The sequence below is a fragment of the Lemur catta genome, chromosome 8 (assembly GCF_020740605.2).
Source record: "Lemur catta isolate mLemCat1 chromosome 8, mLemCat1.pri, whole genome shotgun sequence".
In the NCBI taxonomy this organism is placed as follows: domain Eukaryota; kingdom Metazoa; phylum Chordata; class Mammalia; order Primates; family Lemuridae; genus Lemur; species Lemur catta.
In genome coordinates, this window is record NC_059135.1 from 57,930,302 (window position 1) to 57,951,495 (window position 21,194).

Sequence of the window (21,194 nt, forward strand, 5' to 3'; positions counted from 1 at the left end):
TAACATCAAAAAATAAGGATATAGACAGATGACTCTTTATGAGAACACATGTATTTGAACGTGCTTGAAGTTGGGATTTCACTTTTATTTTGATATTTAAGTGACTATCAAATACTATTTTAGAGATTTGATTTTTAAAAATTTGTCTTAGAGAATAGTCAGATGAACAATGGTATATTATCATTATTAACCAAATAGGATTACTGATGGTCTTTTTTATAGTGAGTTAAATAGTTTTAAACTACCAAATCCTAATCCCTTAAACCAAGAAGAAGTGTAAAATTAATTCATGAGATTTTGACTTGTAACTTTTTTTAAGAGTAGACTTACAAGATGTTACTTGCCCCCTTCCCCGAGGATATTTGGTATACAGGGTTCAAGATCTGATTAACCAAGCATCATTCAGTCATTTATTTACAGATGTATAGTATAATATGATTTTATTATACTTTTCTAGAAAAGAGAATTAAGAAAAAAAAGTTGAGACTTTTCCCGAAGTCCTACAAATAACTAAAGGTGAAATGTCGGCTTATACTTTAAAAGGTGGGTTATGTCTCATTACATTGAAGACCACTGTATTTTTTTTTCCAAGCAGAATGCTTTCCTCACCCTAGTTAATGATCCATATATTTGTGCTAAGGAAATGTTCACATAATTAATGAGTGAGGAATGAATGAACAAATAAAATAGCAAACTTCCATCAAATTACTTCTATTCAAACTTTAGAATATTCTGGAACCTGAAGAGAAAACAATGAACAGAACACTTTGCTTTCTCAAGAAGGAGTATAGAAAATAAATAATCCATGTTCTTTTCTTTAAGTTCAAAGAATCAGAATTCCATATCACAAGATGCCTTGCATAATCAAGTTTTATTTAGGGATATCAATGGCACTGTGCTGCAGGGAATAATGACAATCATTGAAGACTACAGATAGAAAAAATGCACGGGCACAAGTGACAATTTTTTATATTTGTGACAAGCCTTTTCATATAATATCCTATGGCTTTAATTGCACACAGCTTAAACAGACAGTGAAATAGCAAAAGAGAGTGGGAATGTGACCAGAACTGAGGTCCTTACTGAGGGTCACCATGATCATTTCTGTGGAATTGTGACTCTCCCTAGAGGCCTACATGCCAACTGTGGCCTAGAGACATGCTTTATTTAGTCAACACAGTGAATTTAAAGTTTTGAATTAGGTAACACTTAGGAAAGTCAAGATTTCTTTCTGTTTTTGAAAACTCTGTAGTTCTGGTAACACTGGGTTCAGGTTCCAACATGGCAGTATCTGGCTGGGACAAAGTAGTGGCTGGTCTTTTTAGTTGAGCCATACACCTTTCAGTTGGCCATCATCCCTATCACTTGCTAATATTTAACACCAACTTGACATTTTTAAATAACCTGTCCATATCCATGAAAATTTGAGTTTCTATTACTGGCTGACAATCTGAAAGAGTAGAGTTAGTGACATGACATGAATCTTTGTGTTAAGAAAAACAAATGCAAAATATTTGGAGTAGAAAAACTATAAATGAATGTATTTTTGACACATATTTTAAAAGTTATTTTCTGGGACACTTTATCATTAAGTGTATCTCCTTGAGTAAAAACAATCCACTGTCAACTCTAAACATATTTTCTTGTAGGAGATGACACAACATAAATTTTGTTTAGAGTTGTAAGTTCCTACTTCAGCATTTATGTGCTATTACTAAATAGAACTGTAATTGCTACACTAGTTTGGTAGGTTAGCATAAATGCATCAATTTCACTGCCTCCTAGTTGCTATAACTTACATAAAACCTGTCTTAAAATATCCCAAGATTTCATTTCTACCATTTACTCGGTTTCATATTTTGCAACTTGTTGAGTTTGGATTTTAAATCTGACTTTCTTTCTTTCCAGTTGTTGTTGTCTATAGAGTGTAGGGTTAGGTAAAAGGATGGATCATCATAATGCTCAGGCAGAAATCAAATTACACAAATAAAACATAATACAGAATTTTGGTCAGAGCGCTATACATAAATTCACACAAAATGATTCATGAAGTTGGTTTCTGAAAAATTAAATTTAAATGTAGACCAGGCTGAAAGAAACAAATGCTGTTTTTTTTTTTTTTTTTCTTTTCCTCATGTGGATTAACCAGTAGCCAGGAATGGGAGATTAGTCCTAACTCCCACCTCTACTAAATATGCTGTAATCTTAGGTATATCACTAAATCACACTGAAACTCAGTTTTTTTTTCATGCCATGCAGCCACTAAAAGAAAGAAAAAGAGATAATATATATGCTCTAACTTTGGGATCTAAAGGAGAAAATGTAGCACAATTGCAAAACAATGTTACAATATTTGCATAGCTCACATCAATCTAGTGCCAGCTCATATATAATATTAACCAACTATATTACAAAAATCCATCATTCATATACACATCTTCTAAGATTTCTTCACACAGGAAAGTGTTCACATTCTGCTTATCCAGCTTTTCATTATTATTATCATTATAAGGAAAGTCATTGTAATATTGTAATTTCTACTAATCAAATTGTAGCTCATTCTAGCACAATGAGTAAGGAAAAAGGAGAGACTTTTTATGGTGATGCATTATTATTGTGACTCTTAGATGTATAAAAAATAGTATGAGGAAAGACTGGCAGAATATTAGATGATAGCTGCCTCACCAGAGTGTAAAAAACAGAAGTTTATGCTCAATGCCAGTAATTCAGCAATTTTACCCATCACTAATCTCATCTTTAATACAACTAGAAAGGGTTATGATGTATTAAAGTTATTTGTGTATTTGTCAAACAGACATAAACAATAATAAGAACATGCTGTTTATCTTAGCAAAAGTGTCAATGGATTCAAGTTTTGAAGGAATAATCAGTTTTTTCTAAGTAATTAGCATAAAAGTTTGTGGTTCATACTTTGTGTTTGTTTGGGTTTGGATATCTTCAAATTTAAACCTGTTTTCTTTTGCCTTGAATTTTCTCTCTTTATTTCTTTTTCAAATTTACCTGTCCAAATTACAATATATAATCTGACATCCTAGGCTTTTCCACATTCACTATACCTTTTTGAAAGCTTATCTCAAAAATTGTTTTCCTTTTCAAATCTTTTCTTATTTCCTATTGGATTTTTCCATTCTTGCTTCTTTTTTTTTTTCTAGTCCCATCACTGTCATTACATATCTCTACTATCTACATATCACATTTCACAGTCATCATTTGCTGATAGGACCCTCTCCTTTCATTGAACTGTGAGTCTGTTGCAAACATCCTCAAATCCCAATGTTTATCTTCCAAGTACACAGTAGATTCCAATAAAATGTCAAGGAGTAAATACATGGGCCAATACAGTAGTCACTTTTTTTTTCCTTAGGAGTATAATAGTTTTACGATTTTCAACCTGCTTTAAAATTTGAGACTCTAGATTTTTCCACATAGCTCTATGATTTTATATTTTGGTAATTTGACTGACAGTCTTTGATACTGAATATTTTCACAATTGGTAGGTGGAGTTACATAAGCTGATGTGTATAAAAATTACACATCAACTACTTTACAAAGTGCACTCAGAGGGCTCAATAATATTGCAAGTGATCAGAACATTTATGGAAAAATGTGGGCAGTGCTGCAATGCTGTACAGGGTAGTTGGCATCATCAGAGAGAGGCGGAGGCTGTACCAAAGAAAGCAATAAATATGCGAGGCAGCAAATGCATATACAATGGTAAAGAACCTTTCAAAAAAGGAAAAAAAATCAAATAGCTTTTTTATAAAAAGATATTCAAGGTGCTAACCAAACTAGTTTGTATGTTCTCCTTTTTTTTAGTGAATTGTTATCATTCATTGAGTAGATGAAGCTGGCATGTCGTCAGGCACCATGCAGGAACAGCAGCAGAACACATTAGAAGCACTAGGACAGTGAAAAACTAAGTTGAGATATTTATGATGACACTGAAAGACAATGATTTATCTGCACTTTTAACTTATACAAATAGGAAAAAATCATTAAGGGGAAAGGTGAGTCAAGGCAACTGCAAGTCCTAATTCTTTCTGTGACTCAGTACACCCAGTGAAGCCCTAGTTTTACTTGGTTTAATAGTAGTTCTGCCTAAAGTTATGGGAGTATACTAACTGTGTTATTGGATTTTAAAAGACAGATAATGTGAAAACGTTCAGCAGAAATTTTAAGGTAGTAACTTTTTTATTTGAAAGCACTGAAGTCTTAAATGTGGGTGACTTTATAGAACTTCACTCAGGCATTTATTTATTCAGACAACAGTCATTGAACATTGGCTATCTCCATGGCATTGTGCTAGGCATTTTCAGTATTGTTTTAATAAATTTCTGTGATCAAATCACTGTCTGTGCAATATATATAAATATATATATATTTAATGGAATAAAAAGGCTCAGTTAGCTTGAAGTTCCCTTGAGACAACAATTCTAAATATATACGGATGTATCAATTATGCAGATTTATTGCATAAATTTCTGAGAGAAGTGTTATCATTCAATTAATTTTAACTCTTTCTTGCCTCAAAACAATTATGCTTTGACCATATTTAGTTATAAAGGAAAAAGGCACCATTTTTAATAAAGAAAATAGTTTATTTGATTTATTATTTATTTATTTTGTTGAGACAGAGTCTTGCTCTGTTCCCTGGGCTAGAATGCCATGGCTTCAGCCTAGCTCACAGCAACCTCAAATTCCTGGGGTCAAGCAATCCTTCTGCCTCAGCCTTCTGACTAGCTGGGACTATAGGCATGAACCACCATGCCTGGCTAATTTTTTCCATATATTTTTAGTTGTCTGGATAATTTCTTCCTATTTTTAGTAGAGATGGGGTCTCACGCTTGCTCAGGTTGGTCTTGAACACCTGACCTCAAGCGATCCTCCCACCTCGGCCTCTCAGAGTCCTAGGATTACAGGAAAGAAAATAGTTTAAATGTAAAAATGTTTTCCTTCAAAAAGGAAGGATTCTGAATAAGCAATGCCAGCTTTAACTGCTAGAACTCTGCCTTTTTCTTCTCTAAAAGTATTATTTATAGAGCCATATACCAGAGTCCAAAAATGCTGAAGATTCATAAAAAGAACATATAAAAGATGCACTCTCAACTGGATCATCAAACATATTAGTTATATAAATAATATTTATTCGACAAACTAAAAATGTATCTTACATAAAAACATTCAATTCCCAATAAAGGATGCCTCCTAGAAGTTTTATATGGATATATGTTAAAGATATATATGTATATAATATTTCAATCCAACACAGATGCAAAGCCTCTTAAAACCAAAGAGGCACTCAGATATAAATAAACACAAAAATACAACAAAAGAGGCTGAGACTTAGAGTCTTACAGAGTAGTGAAATTACAGACAAAAAGTTTGCAAAAAGAAGGAAAATATTCTAAGGAAAAAGAAAACCAGAGGTAACATGTATCTTACATTAATTAATACAAACCAAAATTGAGAAACAGAAGAATTTTACCTCTCCATTACCATCACTTCTTCACTGATATCCAATTGATTTCTAAATCCCTCCAATGCCATCTTTTGCTAGTTAAATACTTCTTGAATCAGTCCCCTCTTTACCCTAGAACTTCTGACCCATTTAAGTCCTTATATATTTAATCTGAACTATTTAAGTAGTCTCCTAATTTTTCTTTTTCTATCTAAACTTAATATCTTTTATATCAATCCTATAAAGCCAGAATAATCTTTCCTAAAGGCATTCATCTTATTTCTCTGTTTAAATATCTTTGATGGCTTTTGAGTGCCTTAGAATAACTGGAAAATTCTTTAATGTGGCATAACATTTTCTTTATTATCTGAACTTTGCCTACATCTCCAGCTTTGTGCCTCAATTATTGCTCACTATATTCACAGATATATCATGCTATTTTACCTTTTGCATAAGTTGTCCCTTTGCCTAGAATACATTTCTGTAGGCATGAAAAATTATTTCAAGTCTTAGCTGAAGCATTCTCCACCCTCAGATGTCCTACTTGACCATCTCTCACCCAGGCTGAAGTTTATCACAACTTCCTTGGGTCCCAGGGAGTCTTGTTTATATTTTCTAGCATAGAATCTGCCATCTTACACTTGTATCTGTTACATATCTGTCTTTTTGATAGAGTGAGCTCTATGAGGACAAAATAATGTAATACTCATCATTGAATCTTTCATGCCTAACATATGGTGGGTGCTTAATGATTACCAGCTGAATTAAAAAAAATAAATAAATATAAGGCACAGGTTCCAGAACCAACCTTCCTGGGTTAGTATCACATTTGCTCACTTTCCTTGGGAAAGTTACTTAGACCTTTCATGGATCTGCTTCTTGTTCAGAAAACAGAATAATAACAGTGAGTATTTCAGAAGGTTATTGTGAGGAGGAAATAGTATATGTAAAAACATGGCTCATAAGTGCTACATTGGTGTTTGGTATCGTTACTTAACAAGTATTTATTGCACACTTATTTGTGTCAGACATTTTCCTAATAAATCAGGATTGAGTAATACTCAACTCCCTCCCCCCTCCCAAAAAAAAACATCAAATGAAAGTAGGTTATGGCTATATCAATGAATTTTACCAGAGAATTTCATTGTAGAATTAAGTCCAGAACTAAAGAAGAAGCAAGTCTCAATATGTACATTTTTTCTCTACCAGAGAAGTAGTATATTTGGGGGATTTAGTCAAAGAGAGAAAAGCAAAAAGAGCCATGTATATTATGACTCTTCCAAACCATTCTGGCCCCCAGGGAATGGAGATATTCTGCAGAGAGTGGGTTTGTGATCACCTGCCCATTTTTTCTTTTCTTTTCTTTTTTTTTTTTACAATTCACCTTTCTTGAACTGAAGAAACATCTTTCTGTTCACAAGGTAGTGAACAATCAGTTCATAGTAATTTAATCTACTAGTACACAATTCTTTGCACACTTACTGTCTTCCTGAAAGGTACTGTTGTATGACTCCCATCTTGACAGTAAAAAACATTAAGATTTGTAGATTATTTATACTTTTATCAGTCACAGCTCCCAGTTTCAAGCATTTGGGTCTGATAAGTCAGAACTGGAACTTATTAAAGGGACATTGAGTGGCAGGGGTGGGGAGCATACACAAGGACACCAGGGAATAAGACTTGGAGGGTTTGTATCCAGTCACAGTGCAGAATATAGTTGCAGAACCATCTGGTGAGTGCACCCTGGCTGCTGTCACTGGGCACCAGACACGTGCACTGCTGATGCCATCAGTGGTGTGGACCGGATGTTGTTTCTGGAATAGTTATTTCCTGAGATTGGATGCAGCTAATCTCTTGCCATCAGCCATTACCAAAATTGATTCTGTGTGGTCCATACTGCTTATGGCACTAACTGCTTATCTAGAGCCTGAGATGGTGGTGTGTGATGAGTACAGTCTAGTTCACAGGCCTGGGGCCTAGATACCAGGAAGACTGAGGGTGAGTGTATGATACTTGCAGCTTCTCCTACTGGCAGCTGGTTCTGCCTCATTGGGTGGTGAATAGGAGGTTCAGATGTCAAAAAAAAAAAAAAAAATTAAAACTGCCCATTACCCTTGCTAAGAAAATATTCTTTATGAACACTGAGATCTTCTTAACCAAATGGAAACCAGTTAAAAACACAAGAAAATGAGTGCCACCCATTTTTGACAGTAGATAACACAGTAGAAAGCACTATCCAAGTCTGCTAATGGAACTGATTTGGGCTTATTTCTTGGCAACGTGTGTTCCATGTGACATTACAAGAACATGTAAGAAGACTTTGAGATAACGTAATTTTCCTGCTAAGAGTGTCAAGGAGTTCCTGTTACACAACCTGCCTCCCTCTTTCACTTTCCCTCTGAGTTTATGGCTATCAGTCTTTTTCACTGGGAGGAGTGACATTATAAAATCCTTATATAAAATACCAGCAAAAAGGAAGAAGTATAATAAAACACATTTGGCTCTGATCTAAGCATTGCAAGTTTATTTGTATAAACAAGGTATTTCAGAGCAAATATTAATTATGAGTAAAAATGAATTAATCTAATCACTTAGATTTTCTTTAAGGAAAATTGGGAAAGCTACGAAGGTAATTTGTTAGAGTGGCACTGATGAATGTATCTACAAGCAACTTGGGGAGTGGAAAGAGATTGGAGTGTCAGACAAGACTGTTGGGTTATGGCTGAAATTTGTCATCAATTCGAGTGAGAAATCGGGTAAATAAGTCATAACTAATTTCAGTCTCACTTAGTATCTTCACTGGTAACCTGCTGGGACAGAGGTTTGGGCAGTACTGGAGGAAATAGGAAGGACTACCATGGATTGAGTGTTAGTAAGTGTCAGGAAAAGTACAAGGCCATTTATGCTGGAATAACATCAAATTTCTGCAAGGTTCCACCACTTTTGTATTCCACATATTGATTACAAATGAATTTAACCAGTAAAGAGAGTTTAAGGAAGAATGCTATACACAATTTAAAAAATACCAACGATATACCATGAATACAGTATATTAACTAGAATCCCATCAACCAGATAATTTGAAGCAATATTTTTAACACCTAAAAGCAATATGTAATGCATTCAGCATGCATTTGTGATGATGTCCTTAGAGTACAAACTTGATAGCATACTTTCTTATTATCATAATCTTCTATGTAGTAATGAAGGCTACATTTTGAGGAAAGGAAGGAAACGGAGTTCAGGGAAGAAAGGAAAACTTTCTTGATCCTCAGAAAAAAAAAAAAGAAAGAAAGAAAAGAAAAGATATATATGATTTGTTTGGGGGAGATTTTATTTACAGTGTTAAAATGATGATGCAAAATGTGTATGATAAAAGGCTTACAAATTGAACTAAAGAAGCAACTTCTTGAAGCCCTCGACATCTTCCCCAACTGTTTCTAAATACTGTGATATGTTGAATTGCTGTGTTAGATTATTGTAATTTGTACTCTGACACACAGGAACGAATTTCAAATGCCATGGCAGGGTGTACTGATATCTCTGGAGGCCACTGGTATTTACCCAAGGATAAGAAGTTTGACTGAGCTCCTGGCTCCCCCTTGGTATTGATCCAGTGCCAGGTATATGATGTGCCCTGTCCTTCTGGTGGGGTGGGAAATGAAGTAGCCTCCACTCATTCCTAAAATGGTGGACAACATGCTCCTTACCACGCCCAGGTAGATTACTCGGGAAAGAAGCATAGACAACAAGTTCAAGAAAAGGCTGTTAGAAAAAGATGTAATTTTACTCCTTGTTCTATAATGTTGAAATTTGTGAAGAAGCTAGAAAAAATGAAGAATGACCCAAACGCATCTCTATAACAGCATGGTTCTAAGGACAGAACCTCTTAATGCTTCTTGCTTTTCTCAGGCCTTGTGTTCTTTGAGGGTTTTTTTTTTAGCATGATAATTTGTATGGATTTATGCAAATTAACAACTAAATGAACATCCCAAAGAATTGAGAAGCTTGACTCAATTCAATCATTTTCAAAGACCTATTAGGATGGGTTTATTTTGAGAAATATAGACCCAGAAGAAGCAGAAAGAGCTAACAATATCCTCTGATGTCAAGAACTAACAGAAAACATCCATTTTCATAAAAATAACTATGTGGAAAAACCATTTTGCAGATTTCACTAAGTTCTATGAGCATAATGACTCTATAATGTTAATGGTTCCTTTTGTTGTTATATTTTTCCTTGCTCCTCGCAAACTAGCAAAATCTAGGAACTTAAAATTTTGTAGTTTACCATTCCATTACAGCAATTTGAAAATAAAGTAAATTTAATTAGCATATTAGAATATATTGTCTACACACTTGAGAATTCTATTCAATGTAATTATACAAACAATGCTTTTATATGTTTAAGCTAATATGAGCGCTTAGGTAGAAGAAAGGGCAATATAAAATGTTTCTTCTATTTCAACTTTCCCTAAATGTTCACCCCCCACTCATAAAAGAAGACATAAAATTCCATTATGTCAAAAGATCTGTATTTTACATTTTTATCAATGTCAAATACTTTTTGAGATCACCTGTTCAAGTATGGAGGCATCTTTCTGTTGTGAGCTTGTGTCTTGGGGAAAAGGTCAAGGCGTCATTTCCTCAACGACTCGGGGCCTTGTGATAAGAACAGCTCCACTCCATTTTTCCTAAAGCAATTCCAGTTTATTTTACTTTAAAGGAGTGAAGGATATATTTGTAAGTGTACTTGCTTTCTTTAAATGAAATTGAAAATGGGTTCTATAAGAATGAATAGGTTTATAGAAACAGAAGACCCATGATACCATTCAGAAGAAAAGTTGTGGTAGTGGTACTGCAATAATTAGGGTAAACATAGCTCCTACGAATTCTATTTGCAGAATGAGCAAAATGAATCATAGAAAGAAAAGCCACCAATTCATGATGTTTTTGAAAGTGTTTGAATCTGTGCTTGAAACTCATTCTTACAGAGTATTTGTACTATCCACTGAGGCCCTGACTCCCTAAGAAAAAGGGCCCGGGTACCCTCCATAGATTAATATTTCTAAACCCCTCAAAGTCACCAGGAACATTGGTTCACTTAGTTTTTCTCACCACAGTAATGAAACCAAGCCGAACGGACATGCTGTGCAGACTGAACTATTTCACCAAGAAGATGGAGTTTCCACAAAATACCCAGGCAAACATTCTGCCTGTGTCTTCACAGGGTGGTGTGGGAATGAGTTTCCCTTTATAATGATGTACTGGAATGGCTGCCATTTTCCCACCAGAGAGGGAGGAGTGAATGAGCTAGCAGGATAGCTCATATACCAACAGGTTCTGCAAAAAGAAGCTGAAATAGCAAGTTGCAAAGGGACCATGACTGAGGCTTTATGGTCACGCCTCAGCAGACAGTTAGCAATTACCATCAACTACATTTGGGGACGGCAAAGGTTGAGACCTTTAGTTTGTGGCTATAAAATAATGTGATTGATGTTAGATCACAGAAGGTGGTCTTATTATATTTTATGGGCACACTTTGAATTTCAGGGAAAGTCTCCACATTGATTTAGTTATATAAAGAACAAAATGACGATATGCATTTTTACTACATTATTTAATAAGCTTTTTTACTTTATAATTAAGTAAAGCACCATGTTTTTCACAAAATAATATTATTGGTATAGAAATATCAAAGGTACAGACCCAAGAGATATTAGGTATACAGATTGCATAATCCTATGAAAATATGTTTTAGTGAAAGATTGCAATAATTATAAAGCAGTAAAGTTTCATTTTAATTATTGGCGTATCAATTTAATATACTAATAAATTCTTTAATTTCCTTAGTTTATTTTTGCTCTGATTTTTAGTTTATTTTTTAATGTTTTAATATATTTTTCTTTAGTTATTTTATATAATTTTATTATTTACTTTATTTTTAATATTCCATTATATCATATATGTTCAAAATACTACTATTTCAATATGGTTTACCATTCACAAAGAAATTATGGTTGCGGTATCAGTAAATTGGTTGTTTGGCTGATTGATATTTATTGTTTTCACCATGATTTCTTTAAGCTCTTACTTTCTCTATATTCTCCACAGTCCCATGTTCTATTCTTTGACTGCAGTAAGCATCTCAAGAGAAATATCAACATAGCAGAAAACCCAGCTATCAGAGAGTGGACAGACTGAGGTAGGCAGGCGACAAGCCTCATATCAGAAACAAAGAGGGGAGTGGTCAACTCCGGGCTAATAAATCCTGGCTCAGGTTTGCACTGTCGTGTTCATTATAATGTAGCATGAGAATTACCTGGAAAGCTATTAATAAAAAATTCCCTGATTCCTGACCATTCTCCAGAATAATTAAATTGGAATTACCTGGGCTGCCTGGGGAATTCCAGTATATAGCCCTGGTTGAAAAGAGCTTAGATGCTCAGAGCTTCCACTGAATTCCATGCCCCAGCGTAACAGGAAGGATGATTCAATTCTAAATCCTTGCACAGTCAGCGTAAGGGTAGGAGGTGATATGTCAGGGGCTCTGAAAGGATGCCCGGCTTCAGGCTCAGAGAGATGTGGGGACCCATAGACAGAGGAATTACTGAAACTCACTGCCACTACATCCCTGTAGCTTCACCGAAGGGAGCCTGGAGTAGAGGAGGTAGTAGGGCTGTGTGACGAGGGTGCATTTCTAGACAGGTTAGTCTCATGCAGACCTTCATGGAGCCAGGGGAGAAATTAGTGGTTTATTGGAGCCTTTCTACTTTTAATCCTGAGACATACAAGTCCTCATGTGGTTTTGTTTCTATTTTTGCTTTTGTTTTCCCTGTAGTTGGTGTAGGCAGTGCTAAATGCAGGATAATTTACTTCAAATTTTGAGCAATGAACTTCTTCACAAAATATCATTCTACTGATTCAATTTCTATTAAGAAAAAACCCATGGGATCTTGCCACTACCTACAGAGATATAGGAAGGTGGGCATGGGTAGGAAGAAAAGAGACAGGGACAGAGATTAAGTAGCAGGAGATAACCAGCCGCAAAGTGGCAAGGAGCAATGTCAAGGGACATGGACTTGCAAAGCAGTAATTAAATGGGCAATCATGAGTGTGGCAAAGATAGTTTTGAATGCAAGAGTTGAGGAAAAGAGTCAATTCATAAAATATGCATCTACAAACCCACAATTGGATCAGAGTTTGCATTTCCACCTCTTGCTGAATTGAAAGTTTACTGTGTGGCATAGTTAGGAATTGGGATGTTCCATTAATACGTAACTTCAGCGGTGGCTCGCGCCTGTAATCCTAGCACTCTGGGAGGCTGAGGTGGGAGGATCATTTGAGGTCAGGAGTTCGAGACCAGCCTGAGCAAGACTGAGACCCCATCTCTACTAAAAATAGAAAAATTAGCCAGGCGTGGTGGCACGGGCCTGTGTCCCAGCTACTCAGGAGGGAGGCTGAGGCAGGAGGATTGCTTGAGCCCAGCAGTTTCAGGTTGCTGTGAGCTAGGCTGATGCCACTGCACTCTAGCCCAGATGACAGAGCGAGACTCCATTTCAAAAAAATAAAAAAAAAAAATAGATAACATCAGTCAACTGAACTGTGCATAAACCAGTTCATGTGGATCTGGCCGCGTGTGTATTACAGATGATAATTGGTGGAGGCCATTGTGCTCTTTATAGCAAACTCTTGGTCTTTGATCCTGTGTCAGCATTAAAAAGTTAATCTTACTGTGTTCTTTTCATCACCAAAGCCCAATCGGCCACAGGCACTAAGAGCCGTAGAGGATAAACAGATTAGAGGGCCTGGCTTTGCAGGGAAAGAAACAGTGAAATATTTGTTACTAGAGTTTTAATTTTTAACAGAGTGAGACTGTTATATCTAATCTATCTATGAGTCTTATTTCTGTGCCTCTTGAGCACAGGATTTGTGCTGCTGCTGTGCTTTGTTTCCCTGAGATCAAGCTGGGGTCCTTGTAGGATCACTCAGCCTGTGGGAGGTTCAAGGGTATTCACCGGCCTTTCTAGAGAACCGTCGGGGCTGTTCCCTCAGCTGTGTCAAATGAAAAGCAACAGTTCTCTGGCAAATAGGCAACCTTGTTTCTTAGTATTTCTACATGATAACATTGTATATTGAACAAACACTTGCTATATTCTATTAAGACTACTGTAGAAATATATTTATCTCCATTGTTCCAACTGCACAAACCAGAAAATGTCACAAGGTAGTTTCTTTCCCTTCTACACATCAACTAAAATGTGCTGAGAAACTACAATACATAACATACACGCTCGTACAAATGGAAAAAATCAACACTCCTTCAACCTTGCTCTTGTATTCAAATAGCATAGCCTTTTCTCTCCTGCCAGATTCAATTTATAAATTAATTATATTTTTTCCTCTCTACATTTTGTCACAATACTATGAATAAAGTAGTCTTAAAGAGCAAATGGTATGTTACTCAATTGCTCCCACTTACAAAACAAATTTTTATCCATAGTGGCATTTAGGGGATCTAACGTACCTGTAAAGAGTATGTTTTGTGTATATTTATTTCTCTCCTTGGCCTTCTGATAGGTCCAGCTCTTCTTGTCATTTCCTACAACTTGGGTTAAGCACTTTTTCCTCAAAAGAAGAGCTGCCATTATAATTTTTAATATATGCACTGGAGTTACTGACTACTCCAGAACAACATATGCACAAAGCATATACTCATACAGGTATGATCGTGTTAAACTAACCTTTAATTGCCTGGAGAGCTCCTAAGAAATTATTGTCTCCTGGGGTTAAAGGACTGAAAAGAAAGCTAAGGTATGAGGCACTGAACAATATAGTCCTTCTTTGTCTTTTTACATATATGAAGCGTTTATGAATCATATTCTATTTTGAGAATAATTGCCATTTGATTATGTCCATCTTGGCTTTAGTGTCAATAGTACTGATGATAATAGCCAGGGTTTATTGAACAATTAATATATGCCAGGAGATACACTAAGAGTTTTACATGGACCATATCATTTTTTTCTTAACGTGACCTGTTACATTATCCTCATTTTATAGAAGAGGTTAAGTGATGCTGTGGTTTGAATGTTTGTCCCCTCCATAACTCATGCTGAAATTTAGTTGCCATTGTTATGGTATTGGGAGGTGGGACCCTTAAGAGGTGCTTAGGTCATGAGGGCTCCATGCTCATGAATGAACTAAATGCCATTATGGTTGGAGGAGTGGGTTCATCCCTTTTTCTTTGCTCTCTTCCTCTTCAACCTTCTGCCAAGTTACAATGTAGCAAGAAGGCCCTCACCAGATGCTGGCACCTTCATATTGGACTTCCCAGCCTCCAGAACTGTGAGCCAAAAAATTTCTGTTCATTATAAGTTACCCAGTCACAGGCATTTGTTATTGCAGCATGAAGTGGACAAAGACCAGTGGCTGACTCAGGGAATTATAACCCAGCCGTCTGACTCTGGAAATAACACTCCAGACTGCCTCATTTTGAGTAGCATTACTTGAAGTTATATTAGTTATTTAAAAACAGTGCACATAATTAAAAGACACTGTGAGACATATTCTTGGTTACAACCTGGCGTGTTGATAGAGAGCTAGGTTATGTTGGGGCTGTTAATAGCAATCCATGACCTTGAAAAATTATGTTTGTGGTGGAAAGTGAAAAGCCATTTTAAAGCACTGCTATGAAAAATGCTTTGCAATGTGGATATTTAGCTGTTAAAAATATATTTAGTTAGCTAGAAAATAATTATAGGTCACCTTTAAAGAGTCTAAAACACACAGATGTCAGATTATATCTGTCACAAGCTGTCAAAAATGCTTTCTATCGACCTAAAATTGCCCGGGGATCATTCTAAATCCACATAATCTTACAGAGTACTAATGTTTACATTCAGCTTTTGCCACAGCAGATGTATGGGGAAAGATATATATGGTCACCCAGTGCATCAGAGTTGGCAGCAGGGCAAAGGGTAGGAATGTTTTCTCCTCCTGACATGGATTCGGCGCAGTGATTTCACATGAAAGCAATTACCTAAGCGCTGGATTGTCCTGATTACTTCCAAAATTTCTGGAGCTCCATCTGCTCTTTCTTACTTACACCACTTAAGAAGAAAAAAAAAAATAATCAACTCCAGAAAAGAAGAGGCTTACAGGGCTTCACAGTTAATACGCAAAGTGCTCCCCAGTACTGCATACATGTGGGGGAAAGAAATGAAGAAATTCACGTGAAAAGATGAAAGTCAAACCCTGAGTGTGAGAATATGACACAAAGAAAGTCCTAGACTGCTAATGGGTACAAGATTTCTTTCTGGGGGTGTGGAGATGTTTTAAAATTAGATTGTGGTGACAATGTACAACTCTGTAAATATGCTAAACAGTTGCTGAATTGTATTCATAAAATGGGTGAAATTGATGGTATGCAAAATAGGGAGAAAGAAGAAAAATAGGAAGAAAGTCCTAAACAAAATGAGACAGAAATGAATGAGGAGGTGAAAAGGAATTTGGGAGAGAGGCCATGGTAATTTCACACCGATAATACATTTATTCTAAATCTTCTCCAGAATATTTAAGACACCCTTTTAAGGTCAATTGGATGGATTGTTCAGAATGTTCTTCCCAAATGGAGTCTGTTGTAGTGAGTGGATAAAAAGACATCTCTCTCAAGTATTTTTTTTCCATTCTAGGATTAATGACCTACTAATTTTCACTGGCATAGAATACTGAGAACGCAATCCTAAAACAAAATAAAAACCAATGCTGATACAATATTTCTTACCTAAATATCAGCAGGAGGTATGCTGAATGGCTCATAATCCCTTAAAGAGGGTCGTGTTTCATTCATATCTATTAGAAATAGTAATGGTTTTTTTTAAAAGCTGAATCCAAATGGGTGATGTCAAAAATGTTTAGAACTAACTACTAGGACAACTTAATCGATTTCTTAACCTGTTTTTTGAAGAAGCTGAACCCACCCCACCACCTACCTCTCTCCCTTAGGGACCCAGAGTGGCTCCTTTTTCTAATTTTCATAAGGATGCTCTGCAGGCTAGCAGTGACACTGCCGATAAACAGTGCACGGCAAGTCTAGAATATATGAGTGGAACATCACCCTAATGAATGTCATTATATCTTGTACTCCATTTTTTCTATTTCAGAAACCACTTTTCAGTAGATATAAAACAGTCTGATCTGTTAGCAAACAGAAGGAATCTTTAATCTCATAGATAGTTTAATTTTGAAAACTTGTTTAGGCCAATTACTGATCTCCTGAACAAACTTTTACCAAATAGTCAGCTAATTACCCTGAAACATCTGAGTTTAATACATTAGAAAGCTAAGAGGCAGATTGGACTTAATTATTACACCTTTTGAAATGATTACTAATTGTGACATTAAATATTGTCAGAAATCCAAAATATTCTTTCTTTTAACTCTAATTAAACTTGATTTCCAAATTAATATTAATTACTGTATGTCAACAAAATAAATATTTTTTTGGCCAGGGGCAGACTTAGCAGAGATATAAATCTCAAGTACTTTCAATAGCAAAGAAATCAAAATCACTATCAGAATTGACAACAACTTAGGTAAAGATAGAATTAACTACCTGTTTTTATTAGCAAACATCTTGTCCATAATCCCTGCTGATAAAACAAATGACTTCTTAGAATGCGTTTAGATAGCTTTAAAAGTTTTAAGACATAATTTTCCTACATTTCCCCCTCTAAAACCAAATTTGACATTTATTTCAAATTTCCGGTAAAGATTATAAATTAAAGTTATTTATTTTTTAAGGTACAAATGACTTTTTCTTTTTTTTTCCCACAGACTTCTGCATGCAGTGGGTATTTAATAGACAGGGTTTACCAGTTTATTCTTACCTCTGTTCCCTTTGTATTGTAATTATATTGCATTGCATTATGGCTTAGGTTTATTCATTCCTCATGGAATTATTGGTTATTATTAACATGTCTAAAGGTAAATAATGAAACTGAAGTTTAGAGAGGTCACTGCAGTTCCAGAGTCATACAAATATTGACTTCTAGTGCATGGTTTTTATTACTTTCACACACATTAGTATTTCACGTTCACAGAGTAGGGACTACATCTTATAATAATAAACTACATTTGCAAGGAGCTTATAGCGGGTATATATTTCTATTTGGTTTTATTTTTACCCAGCATATATTCTTCGTTGATAACCATATGCTGAGAACGTGTACTTCGGTAAACAAGGTGCAGAAGTCTATGCCAGTCAGCATCCTCTGGCTATAGCAGTTAGTCCCACAAGGAGCGTGTGTGCTCCATTCAGAGCGATTAGATGCTGTAAGGCTTTTCCCTGAGACTTCTGGAAAAGGATTTTCACTCTTTCTCTGCATCCCTTTTACTACTATCTAGGGTAAACCTGGGTGAGAATGCAGCCAACTCAGAGAAAGCGAGGCTGAGAGGTTAAGAAAAACAAATCTGATTAAGGGGATAAGTATTTTTTTTTTTTTAAACAAACACTTGTGTAGTGCTTACAATGGGCCGCGCAATGTTTTAAGCACTTTACAAATATTACCTCATTTATTCCTCTAAACAAACCCATGAGGTGGATACGATTATAATCTTGAATTTATAATTGAGGAAACTGAGGCACAGAGAAGTTAAGGAACTTGTCTAAAGTCACACAGTTAATATGTGAAGTAGCAGGAATTTGGACCCAAATAATCTGGCTTCAATATCTGTGCCCTTGGCCACTATGCTAGGACCATACTTTGAGACCTTACATCAATGATAAGGTGATACATATTTAACAGTGGGTTCTTGAAAGAAAAGGGGAGGGGAAGAAGAAAGGAAGGAAGGAATGAATGAATGAAGGAATCCTTGATTTGTTGCATTTGCCAATTTCCCCAGTGTAAATATTCTTGCTGTGGCTGATTCCAAGCTGTTAGCATGATGTCATCTGGTTTGCAAAATTCCTCCAAATTTAATTATTAGACAGTTTCCCTTCTAGCATGAGACCCCGTGCAACTGCACAGGTCACATATCCATGAAGGTGACTCTGGGTCTATGTCACTCAGCTGGTAAGTGGCAGAAAAGGCTTGTGAACTCAGATCTACATGTGCCATAGCCTGCAATCCCATACTCTATCACACTGCTTCCCTGCAAAGCAAAGGATCTGTAAGTACATTACTGACACCTCTATGTAGAATTTATTTAAATTATTGATAGTAATATTTTGTATTGTTGACCAATTTCAAGCAAATACACACACATACATCTACACTTGATTCACTCAACAACTCCTATTTTGCAATAAGTATATATAATACTAGATCACAAGCATGCTCATTCTAAATTTCTTATTTATATTATGTTTTCTTTAGGTAACATTAGAAAGAAATCTTGCCATAAATTTATTGAGCTACCTATATTGCACATTTTTCACTTTTCAAACAGAGCCAGAAAAAGGAAACAAATAATATTTCATTATTAGACTTTTAATCATTCTACCTGATACACTCCCCAGTCCCCTGCCACACATAACACCCAATTGCTTCATTTTTTAAACTTTAGGTGACTCTATATACCCTGGGGATTTTAAAAAATAAAACATGTCCACTTTTATTTCTTACTAAAAAATTTCAGAAATACTCCAGTTACTTCCTTTCTCATAGAGAACATGGGCCTAAGTATAGCTGTTTACAGTGCAATTACTATTTTTCAAAGTGCAGAGCTCAGTCTAATGAGTTTTATCACTTAGAGTCTCACATTCAAAAATCATTATATCCCATGACATTATTTTGTGATATATGATAATGAAGTAATGAAATGGAAAATAACTTTTATATAAGATAATATTTAGAAGTTGTATTATGTGGTTTTATGTAACATCTGGGTTCTACTACTCAATTTTTGATGATTTATAAAAAGTAGAACACTCCCTATCACAATAAACAGCTGAATAATGCTTCAAATTTAATCTATGCAAACAACCAGCAGATAGTTTATCATGAATTATAACCTAGAAGCGGAGGCCTAATATAAACATTGCTCTCAACATTTCTATTTACTTGTTGACTAACTTAGGCTATTTAATTTTCATTTATTTCTGAAACATTAGAAGATCAAAGGAAGAATATTCTGGCATGGTTCTCTAGAAATGTGGTAAAATGCTCCAAGTAAATAAATCAATACAATCAATATCGAAGATGATATTCTGAAAATATTTTAGAATTACAGTTTTTGTTAATGAATAATGAAAACAAACGTACCACCAAAGAAGACAGATGTCTACACTGGCATGGAAATGAGAGCATTTGAACCATATATGACTTATCCATCACCCAGAGTAGTATTACCTGCTCAGATCTGTTCTGCTGTTGGTATTGGTGCTGAGCAAACGCATTACGAGAAGAAGTAACTTCATCTTCAAAGTGTTTCTTCACCTTGGCCAAACCACCGGGCACTGTGCACATTTCCGATTCTTCCATCATCTAGGATGATTTAAGAAAAGGGAAAATCCAGCTTTATGCTACACAGCATGGGATGCTCAAAGCTATTTTTAAAAACAGCCAACAATTATTGAGGGGCAGTATATTAAAAAATAATAATATACACAATTATTTCAGTAGGCCTTTACTGAAAACCTTAATAAAAATAGTCTCTCCTTGTTGTTTTATCATTTATCAGTCTTTTGGTATAAAATCAGAAGAATCTTCTAAATATTGAGTTAATTAATCTTATCTCAGATAAATTTTGATGTTTGGAGATTAGAGCTATTAGGGCAATTAGAACATTAGATTGTTCTTTAGTAACACAGAGACTAGTGGATATTAGAGTAATGCATTCAATTTTAACCCTCAATAATGTTGTCACTAAAATCCTAAACATCAGTATAGGTGAACACATTATTAAGGATAATTATTGAAATAATTTTGACTTACTCTAAAATTTTTTAAAATTATTAAAGATGAGCAAATTGAAGAGCCTCATAATATCCCCTATGCAAAAATACTAATAAAAGTAATAATATCAGCTACTTAAGCCATAGCTAAGCCATTTTGTAAGCCATACATATTCTGTCATTTAATGCTTCTCCATATTCTGTGAGATATGGACATCTATTAGCCACATTTTAAAATAAGGAAACTGATGTTAAGAGAAGTAAGACAGATGTTAGGTTCTCACAGCTAGGACGGAAGTGTTGGCATTGGAATCTGAATTCATATCTATCTTGTCTTAATGACGAGCCTCAAACAGGCAGAAAAACGGCAGCTCCTCTACTGCAGGATAGGCACATACTGGACCTCAGCCCTGAGCACTGGGATGGCAAAATCCAGGGGCTTTAATGGTAGAAGGGTTCTAGTCTATCCTTGACTTATTATAGATGGGAAAACTGATTTCAATATGTATCACTGGAAGCAATTTGAAAAGCACCCAAGGAATCCCATCAGACCTTATGCCCCCTCCAGAAACCCAGAAGTAGTTGAGGGCATTGGTTTTGATGATTCAGCCCACTCCAGAGCCCAGCAGGCACTCAAGCCCAGATGGAATGACAACTCACAACCAAACACGGCCCACACCAGCTTTCCCTCCTCCAGGAAGCTGCTAGGTCTGCTTGCAACTGGGAGGAGACTCAGCCACGTTTCAAACCAGAGCAGGTCTCCTGAGGTCTGGTCCAGTCCTGACATAACCCTCGAAGCCTCAAGACCTTGAAAGT

At 35.6% G+C, this 21,194-nt stretch overlaps 1 protein-coding gene across 2 annotated transcripts in view; it reads right to left on the reverse strand.

The window, feature by feature from the left end:
• Positions 1–21,194, reverse strand: part of XIRP2 (xin actin binding repeat containing 2) — a 68,510-nt gene that overhangs the window by 22,456 nt on the left and 24,860 nt on the right. For both annotated transcript variants that reach the window (XM_045558924.1, XM_045558923.1), the window contains exon 3: positions 19,834–19,968. In XM_045558924.1, coding sequence (XP_045414880.1) covers positions 19,834–19,968 — 135 coding nt within the window. The remainder of the gene's footprint in view (positions 1–19,833; positions 19,969–21,194) is intronic.